Below are 9,772 nucleotides of genomic sequence, written 5' to 3'. Positions count from 1 at the left end.
AAGATATTTGGTAAGTGTAAAAAAAATAAAGTGTATAATTGTCAAGTGGAAAAAATGTAATCTTTATGACAAAAAATCAGCTCCCTTAACTTATAAACCTGCCGGAAATTTTGATGTAAACATACAACTGCCGGAAATTTGGACGTAAAAATACAACTAACAAAAGCAAGATACAGTTTTTATTACATGTTTAGAATTAGAATTTTAATACATGAAAAAAAGAACCTTTTATTTATATTTTTGGGAATATTAGAGCATCGCGCCACCCAATAAGGCAATAACTCAAGTAATCTATTATCAAACCACCAAGAACGGCAAGAACTACTTGTCAACAAAAGAATGTAAAAAACGATTTTCACACAAAATTTAAACAAACGAAATAAAAAGACGCACCAACAATACCAATACATGCTACTTCATTATAGATTAAAATCAAAGTACAAGTTGATACTAGATATCTGTTAGATTTCATCAACTTCTAGTTCCAGGGTTCTTCTTTTACCCCAATATCCCTAAATAAACTTTTTTTTTTCACCCTAACACAAAACATCCACCATTTTCAGAGATTCTTAGTTTCTTACTAGTTTTACTACTACAACTTATGATATCTCCTAACATAAAAAAAAAAAAAAAAAAAAAAAAAACACTTACACCATCATCAATTCATCATCTCTACCTTACCTTCTTATATCATCCCCCATTAACAAAAACATTATAAAAATCAAATTATCAAGACACCGAATGTCGCCCTTTTCTCGAAGGAGTCGATACCATTTTCACATGTTCATCACGATTACCCGACCCAAGACTTCCAGAAGAATCCGACCCACTATTCTCCCCTGTCCCACCACCTTTACTCGACCATATTTTAGTCAAAATCCTCTTAGTTGCAACCAAACCTTTCAACTTATGAACAGAACTCCTGTCAGCTAAAGGGCTCTTTGCATGTCCACCACCGTTTCTTTCAAGTCTCAAGGATGCCAGCTCACCCCTTAAAGCTTTAAGTTCTTCAGTTGTAGCAACCGCATCCCAATCTTCTTCTGTGTTGGTGTTGGTTGACCTTGAGCTCCCATGGGAGGTGCTGTTCAGATCTTTGATTGCTTTCGGGAGGTCCGGTGTGCTGCTCCCAGAGGAAGCTGCCGCCCGGACTTGTTCGAAAAACAGAACTTGCACCACCACACGCAGCGGCAGCCGCTCGTTTTGAACCGCGTGCATGCATGCTTCCACTGAAAGTTTCTTGCAGTCCATCAACCTACAGATTCTCTTCCTCTCACTTTTACTAATCCCAGGGTGCGCCTGTATCAAAATAGACATACAGATTAGACAGGACAGGACATGACAGGACAGGTTGTACTGGGATGTTAAAAGTAGTTCTACCTTGAGATACATATCAATTGCGCGATAAATACCATCATGAGCTGGTCTTGAAAAAACCGAAACTGTTTCAGCAAGATCGACAAACATTGATAAAGGTAAATTCGGGTCCTTTGCCACCTCAGCAAGGTAAGAATCAACAAGTTTAGCAACCATTAATTTTGAAGCTTCTGATAATATCCCTCCGGTTGACCTCCTTACTTCTTGAATCTCATTTCCATCTGCTTCAAATTCCCCATTTCGATCTTGATCACGAACCATAAACTCTTCAACTATTTTCTGAACCGTTTTCACATCATAAATGGTGGAATCAATCCCACCTTCTTTAGCACGAATCAAAAGATCATGAACCGAAGCCTCCTCAAGTTGTTGACCAATCTTTTTGACCAAATCCATCTTCACCATTTCACCCGAATCAACCAAAATCACCATTTTCAACAGTTTAAGCAAGAAACCACAAGAAACTGCGCCTTTTTCAGAGGGTAAAAGCCATACAATCGTGTCGACTATCGATCGAGTTTTTACCAAATCGCCACTGGGTATCACCCCTTTGTTAAACCCGGGTAATCTTCTAGAAGCAAAAGCTTTTAAAGCTTCACCAATCACTTCATCATGGACTAAACCCCGGTTTTTTATATGAACAAGAACCCTTTTGTATAAATCGAGTTCCAGCTCAGCAAGATCCTCCACCCACCAATCAGCTGGAACAGTTATTGTCCTAAGTCCTCCAGTTAACATTCGGTTATCATTTTCTTCCGGAAGCTTCTTTCGGTTATAAGTATACGACCAATCAACCTTTGAGACATCAACCGATACCTTTGAAGCTATTGACTCAATGCAATGGCTCACTAGCTTTAGTTCTTCAGCCAACATCATCATTGATTTTGTTGTTTGAAGTACTATGATTGAATCTTTCCAGCTTCTGAAAATGCTCGAGTTTAAAAACACATCGATTTTGTAAATCAGGTTTCCTTTCTCCATTGTTTCATGCATTTCGAGGTAATCGGCTGCACATCGAGCAGTGACAACATTATACGCGTTTAAGGTTACTGTCATTCCGTAACAAAACTTGGCACATATTTCAAATGCAGCGGGCCCACCGGGAATGTCGTGAATGACGATTTCGTCCCCAATGCCACCATTGGTGTTTGCTACTAGCTTCTGTAAACGACCACTTTTTGATAACAATGGAAACTGAAAGAATACACATGGGTTGTGATGTGACATGTGAGGATTTAGTTACAAACTTACAATGTACAACTGTAATGCATTAATGTACAACTGATATAAGAGGCTGGTTTTACCTTATGTAGATAGAACTTTGCATCTCCTATATTGATCACAATATCTGTTGCCAATTCAGAAGCCACATACCTGTATTGCAAATTGCAATCGGTTCTTAGATTTTAAGCAATACTTTATTTTTTGATCTTAACACCAGGCAATAAATTATAATCGAAATCAACTAATGCTACCATTATTAAAGATAACAAGAATAGGAAATCACTGATTAGGGTTCATCAAAATGCTTACCAAATATTGTTGTCGTCAGTCTGAAACGAATCGGGTTTGGATCCAAGTTTCATGAACTTCATCTTGTGTAGCTTCGCTTCAAAACTTGTTTAATTATCTTGTTTTCAGCTCAAAGCAAGTGAAGATCATCCACATCCCCAAATTTTAACACCGTAGAACCTAGAAATGAAGGAGAAAAGCAAGTTCAAGTTGGGTTCGTTTTTCAATAACTCCTGATGAAAGATTTTGGGGTGTTTTCTGAAATTTCTTGATGATGGTTTTGTGGGTGGTTTTTTTAAGATTTCTTGATGAACTTTTAGTGGGGGGGATTTTTCAAAGAAGGAAGAAGAAATAAGATCTGAGTCGAGGGTGAGAATATATATATATAAATTTCTTGAGGAGAATCTTTAACACCAGAAGAGTGAGAAACGTAGAGAGAGAAAATGAGGGATTGATTTTGTTGATGACTTGAAGATGAAGAATGAAGAAGATGAAGAGATAAATGGGATTAAAGAAGGTGCGTCCTGGTTCAGCGGCAAAGCCCACGGACTCCGGGCGAACCCGGCTAGCCCAGGAGACAAACACAACAGTAACACACACTCCTCTCACTATTTGACTAAACTATTCTCTCTTTCTTTAATACCAGTAGAGAGAGAAAGTTAGAGAGAGAGTAAAAGAGATGAAATGAGACACCCCACAAGCACAAATCTGACTCAACCCACCCACCTCCCTTCTATTTTTGTATAATTTCTCTCTAAAAACTAACACACTGTGTTTTTTCTTGTCTGTATTAATTAATTAAAATCTTGAAAATAGAGAAAAAAAATTAAAACCTACAACTTTGAAGCCTAAACTAAGGAGATCAAATTACCGTTGAAGATCGAGAAACCCTGCAAAACAGATAGAAAACAGCATCTTGGAATCAGTTTCAATACGCCATGGAAACGGCAGACAATAAGCATCTATTGCTCTGTTTTTGTACAAGTAGAAGCAATTTAATAATGGAAACATGAGAGAAAAAAGATCACAAAATCAGTTAACTCAATGAATACCCATATGTAATGATGCTTACTTAAGCAGAATCAAATAAAAAAATCTTGTATGTATCCCACTTGAATTTAAGAATCATGAGACAAAATCTCATAGTTATTATTATTTATTTTTTCAATCTAGTTTTTGACGGCATCAACTTGTAATGGTAAACCCACCTCGAAATACTTACAAAACAGCATCTTTTACATTACAATATTTCATATATGTGGATCCGTAGAGAGAAAAAGGTGAAGAACACGATAGCTGATTGAAGCAAGTTCTGTGGAAAAACAGAGCGCCAAGCATCACATGAACAGTTTGTTTTATTTTTTTGAGATAACAGAAATGGAAGCTTTGGATGTATTAGTGTATTACTGTATTAGAGAATAGAGAAAACATAAAACAACAAAGCATGCAAAAAAGAGACAAAACCCCACCCCACCCAAAGAAAAACACACAGACAAACACCCATTAGAAGAAGACAAGCTGTTCTCCATATTCTGTGTCCACTCAAAAGCAGAAACCATTTTACACTAAAAGCCAACGTCTGTGCTGCTCAAGTGCTTACCCAGTTTCGTAAAGAATCCCACAGAGTCACTACTCTTTCTTTCTTCAGAATCTTTACCCTTTTTCTTTCTTTCTTTTTTTTTTTCTTTAATCTCAAAACCCTAATCTTGAGGAAAAGGACCACTAAAGAAAAGATGAAATACTGCTTTCAAGTTGTAATCTTTTTGTTTTGATTTTATGTTGTGTTGGGTGAAATCATTTTGAGTTGTATTTTGCAGAGATTGAGATTGAGAGAGGGGGGTGTAGTGATTAGGATGAAGACCCCGAGAGCCCAATCTGCTATGATATGCACGCCAATGCTGACAATCTGCTTTTTTGCTCCCTCTTTAAATGAGGAGTTGTACTCGCCTTTTGAGTTAAATCACATCCCCAGTTTTTACCAAATTATGGCACTTTGGACTAATTGGTTTTAGTTAGAAGATCGCTAATTGTGTCAAGATGTTGATTTAAAATGACGAAAGTAATATGAATACGATTTGTAGGTCATATAAAAAATAGGAAGCGTAGTTCTAGTCTTCTTTGGGTTCCTTTCCCCCGTAAAAATGGTTAAAAGAATCTTTTTGCAATGGTCAAATTCACACATGATTGTTTGAACTTTGAAGAATGGATGATATTGATTTAGGAGCATCAAACTGATACATGTCTGGATGATATTAATTTAGGAGCATCAAACTTTTACATGTCTATAGATTGGGCTTTTTTTATTCAATTCTTTTCAACATTAGTTTTTACAAATCTCATGGGACTATTGTTTGTAAGCAATTCGCTCAAAATTTGATGAAGGTCTTAACAAACTTATATAAACTCGTTTAGTAACAACACTTGTGTAATAAACTTAATTCACTCAAAAATTGATAGAAGTTTCTCATTTGGAGACATCCCGTAGCAACTTCCCTTTCTTCTCTTTTACCCGCTTGGTTTGATGGTTTGAGGTTGTATTTGGCATGTGAACTTTTTGAATGACTAGTTGAGATAAAGGTTAACATTAAGGATGACGTTTTTGGTTTTTTAATGGGTAGGAGAAAAACATATGTTTATAGATCTAATAGGGTTTCATCTCTCATTGGCTTGAAAGTGGAGGTTTTATGGTGGGATAGTCTCATTTAAATTTTAAAAGTCATTATGCAAAATGACAAAACATGAGAAATCATTCATAGAAAATCAATGCGTGTTTATACTATGCGCTTTTGATACGTTTGGTTTCTCTAGTTTTTAAATATTTGGTTTTGTGATCCTAAACGCACCTTGTTGGTTGTTTGTATGTAACAACTCGTTTTCACTTTTCGAATTGATAAGAGAAAGTAAAGAAACATCCCTCAACATCTGACAGTCACCACATGGCGATGATCGGATCCTAAACCCAGTCAAACATCGGGGGCTTCGTATTGGGCTTCGTATTGTCGAAGTCCCGGTACTGGAAAGCTCTCATGTGCCAAACTCGGCAGTAGAAATCGCTACAGTGGCTGCAGCAGTAACAGTCTCAGAAAGGGCTGTGTATCGCTCATCAAAGTACTATATCATAGTGGTCTTAATAGACCCAAACATCTCGGGTAACTGCACCCGGAAGAGGGAAATAATGTCCTCCTGAATGATCTCCCTAACCTGGTCCTCAGTCAATGTTGGCCTATCCTAGCCACCCGTTCCTGCTCCTGATCCGAGTCCACCTCAAATAGTCTCGAAATCGCCATACTAAAAATAAACTAGGGAGATATTAGATAACACAAATATAAAATTATGGGGATCAATTCCCAACAAAACCCTAAGGGTTGTGACTTCCCTGACACGCGTACGGGTCCTGTGCTTTCAGTAGTAGGTGCCCATACTGTTGGAATAGTGTCTAAGCCCATAACTATATTTGGTATGTACTTGACCCGGTTGTGCATGGTCCTTTTGGGTTGTCTTCTCCAATGCAACTTGACAAGGTAATTTAAGGAGAGAGAGAATAGTATGGTTTATTAATATATTATAAGAATAATATATTAAAGGATAAATCATATTTATTTAATTAGTATTAGTCATAAATTAATTAGGAATTAATTTGGTGACTAAAAGAGATTAATTAAATAAAGGGGTATAAACTGTCAAACGTATGATAGTTGAGTTTTGGGTTAAGGAAACCCAATGGACTTAAGGGGGAACGAAATTATGATGGGGATCCATCATATTTTCGTCCAATGCCTTATTCCAGAAGGTTCCTTGGGCTGCTTGGTGGCTAAGTTGTCCTTTAGGGTTTAGACTGAAACCCTAGTAGCGTGCAAGTATAAATAAGACCCTTAGGTTATGGAAATCGGCTACACTTCATTCCAAGGGAACCCTAGGGCCGATTTCTAGCATCTCTAACCCTCTCTCATATTGCCTTCTTGCTTGTGGGGTTTGTGAACCATTAGAGGAGTTACAATTGTGACTCTAAGTTCAAGATCAAGAAGATTACAAGGATTCAGGCTACTTGAAAGAGGTAAACCACTTAGATATGTTTTTCTTTATGATAAATTTGAATTATATATGATAGATCTAGGTTTGTAAGTCTTGGATTCAAAGCATGTACAATAGAGAAACCTAGATCCAAGTATTAAGGTTTGTATGAGCACATAGGATTGTTCTTATGCATAAAACTCATCAATGGTATCAGAGCCTTGATTGGTTTCAATTGTATGTGATGCTTAACTGTTTTGCTTACTGAAAATCATTTTTCTTGCCTCTGTCCGACTCAACTCGGAGAGTCAGTATCTGGACTCGGCGAGTTAGCCCTACTCGGCGAGTTCAGAGCTGACTCGGCGAGTTTGTGCATCAGACAGAGGATATTTCGAGATTTAGTTGCTGTTTTGTCTTGGATTTGATGCCTAAATCGTTTTTTGAAGTTAAAATCCGAATTTTATCTTAATTAAATGATTATCCTTGTCAAAACAATAGATAATTTCAAATCTTTTGAATATTGATTGTTTATATGATAAATACGGATTATTTAAAATTATTTGGTAATTATCTTATGACTAAAATATGATTAGGTCAAATACAGATAATTATGAAATTAATTGTTTAATTTAAATTATTTTTTATTTGATCCCTTATGTTTTGAAAAGTTCAAAACTTGCCCTCAAGTTTTGAAATTTGAATTATGTGATTAAAAGTTTAACTTTGAGTAATTTAAATTTCAAACCCTTAGAATTTTACAAGTTTAAAATTCAACCCTATACTATTATATATTATTACAAGCTTAATATATATATATATATATATATATATATATATATATATATATATATATATATATATATATATATATAAAACTTAAAATGCTAGTCTTACCGTTAGTAGGCCTCATTCACGAAGCCAATTTATAAGGTGAGTATAAGGTTGCTGCCTATAAAATGGCGCTTAATGGGTGTACACTCACACCCACCGCTTGCTTGACTGGTGGAGAGTCGTTAGCCGAACGGGTAAGATAGGGCAACCCTCTCCTCATTAAAAGTATAATGTAAGATACAAAGTAACTACATGTTTTACAAATTCCCAATCTTAGTTACTTTAGGGTAAAATGTGAAAATGATGCTAATCCATGGAATTACACTTCGTACCCTTGTCAAACGTTGGTGGAACGCGTGTGGTTAACCGGCACACTAATTTAGGGATGACATTGTGTAACGTCCCAAAAATACGAGCCAAAATTTTTATTTTCTTAAAACATATACTTAGCAAACATTAGAAATAAAACGTTCACCGATCATATCATTTCATAAAATTTATCGCATGTCTTGAAAAACATTTTATAAAACATAATAATATCAAAGTACAAATTCCCAGGAGGATCTCATAGTGCGGAATACAAGGAATATGTGTGATGGGCCACTACCGCGCCAGCTCCTTCCCCTTCGAAGAAGAGGTACCTGAAACCAAAACTGATAACTGTAAGCACGAAGCTTAGTGAGTTCCCCCAACATACCACATACCATACAATCACATAACATACATATTTTGTCAGGCATATCTGGGTGCCCAACCTACCCCTTTGGTCCTCTCGACCGGATACTATCTAGTATATCTGGGAGCTTGCCTCCCCTTCGGTCCTCTCGACCGGATAATGACCAGTATATCTGGGAGCTTGCCTCCCCTTCGGTCCTCTCGACCGGATACTGACTAGCATATCTGGGAGCTGGCCTCCCCTTCGGTCCTCTCGGCCGGATACTGGGGACTATTTCACCCCCTACTACTACCACATAACACATATATCACATAATAAATATAGCATGGTTGGGCATGACCGCCTCCTTCGGCCCTATCGACCGGTATTCTGGGGAACTATCTATCCCCTACTGTCACTAGCATATAGCATCATATCATACTAGCACAATAACATATCACAGGTAGTAGCAACCCTAGATGAATATCACAAAGACAAACATCTATCATACAATTCCTACTGGTGGGCTGGCATTGTGGCCATAGACCCACCACTACTGGAAGCTAACTCACCTCAAAGTAGCTGCTGATCTGCGTGGGAACTGACTGTCTTCTGATGCTGCTGCCCCGAAAATCCTCCGGCTATAATCCCCACAAAACACTCAGTCAAATACTGCTAATCGACCTCAGGGTAAAATGACCATTTACCCCTAACCAAGCCAAGAGTCAAAGTCAAAGTCAACTTCCAGTTGACCAGACTCGCCGAGTTGGCCTGCCAACTCGCCGAGTCCCTATCCCTTTGTCTGACCATAATCCCGTCTCTACTCGTCGGGTTAGGCATTGACTCGACGAGTCTTCCTTTTAAACCAAAGTCCAATAATCCTTCATCCTACTCGCCGAGTTGTATGAACAACTCGTCGAGTTCATCTTCATCCGAAGAACACTCCGTGCTGAGACTCACCGAGTTGTATGAACAACTCGCCGGGTCTGTTCTTGAGTCAAGAAGATTGCCTTGGACTCGCCGAGTCAGGGCATTGACTCGTCGAGTTCCTTCATTGGTGAGTCTGGCTTCCGACTCACTAAGTCACGCCCCATGACTCACCACTCCACTCTGCAAACACAAAAAGGGGGAAAACTCGGGGACTCGCGACTTGACTCGCCGAGTTCGATGAATGACTCGCCGAGTCTTTCACATGCAAATACTATATACTTGATTTTGCTCGAATCCAGCTCATGTCATACATAGATCTGGGTTTTTAGGGCTTGATTAACACGTAAAGTTTCCAACTTTACATGTAAATAAACACCAATGAAGGTTTTAGGGCTCAAAATGTACTAAAAGAGTAGATCTAGGGCTTTCATGCAATATGGCTCCATAAAGGCAGTAGAT

The 9,772-nt window shown here is 37.8% G+C and overlaps 1 protein-coding gene across 8 annotated transcripts; it reads right to left on the bottom strand.

Annotated features, from left to right (window-relative positions):
• Nucleotides 1–397: 397 nt before the first annotated feature.
• LOC111887001 (BTB/POZ domain-containing protein NPY2) lies at nucleotides 398–4,846 on the bottom strand. Of its 8 annotated transcripts, none has more exons than XM_052771597.1 (7): nucleotides 4,487–4,846; nucleotides 4,095–4,198; nucleotides 3,724–3,776; nucleotides 2,908–3,066; nucleotides 2,679–2,748; nucleotides 1,378–2,568; nucleotides 398–1,296 (listed from the first exon to the last, which is right to left on the bottom strand). In XM_052771597.1, the coding sequence occupies exons 4-7, from the start codon at nucleotides 2,967–2,969 to the stop codon at nucleotides 730–732; spliced, it is 1,890 nt and encodes a 629-aa protein (XP_052627557.1). In that variant the 5' UTR covers nucleotides 2,970–3,066; nucleotides 3,724–3,776; nucleotides 4,095–4,198; nucleotides 4,487–4,846; the 3' UTR covers nucleotides 398–729. The 8 variants fall into 8 exon arrangements, with proteins under 8 accessions (XP_052627557.1, XP_052627554.1, XP_052627558.1 ...); XM_052771594.1 differs by having other exon boundaries at nucleotides 3,758–3,776; XM_052771598.1 differs by lacking the exon at nucleotides 4,095–4,198 and having other exon boundaries at nucleotides 3,720–3,776.
• Nucleotides 4,847–9,772: the final 4,926 nt, after the last annotated feature.

This window comes from Lactuca sativa, chromosome 5, assembly GCF_002870075.4.
Source record: "Lactuca sativa cultivar Salinas chromosome 5, Lsat_Salinas_v11, whole genome shotgun sequence".
In the NCBI taxonomy this organism is placed as follows: Eukaryota; Viridiplantae; Streptophyta; class Magnoliopsida; order Asterales; family Asteraceae; genus Lactuca; species Lactuca sativa.
This window is presented reverse-complemented; position numbering and strand designations above follow the sequence as displayed.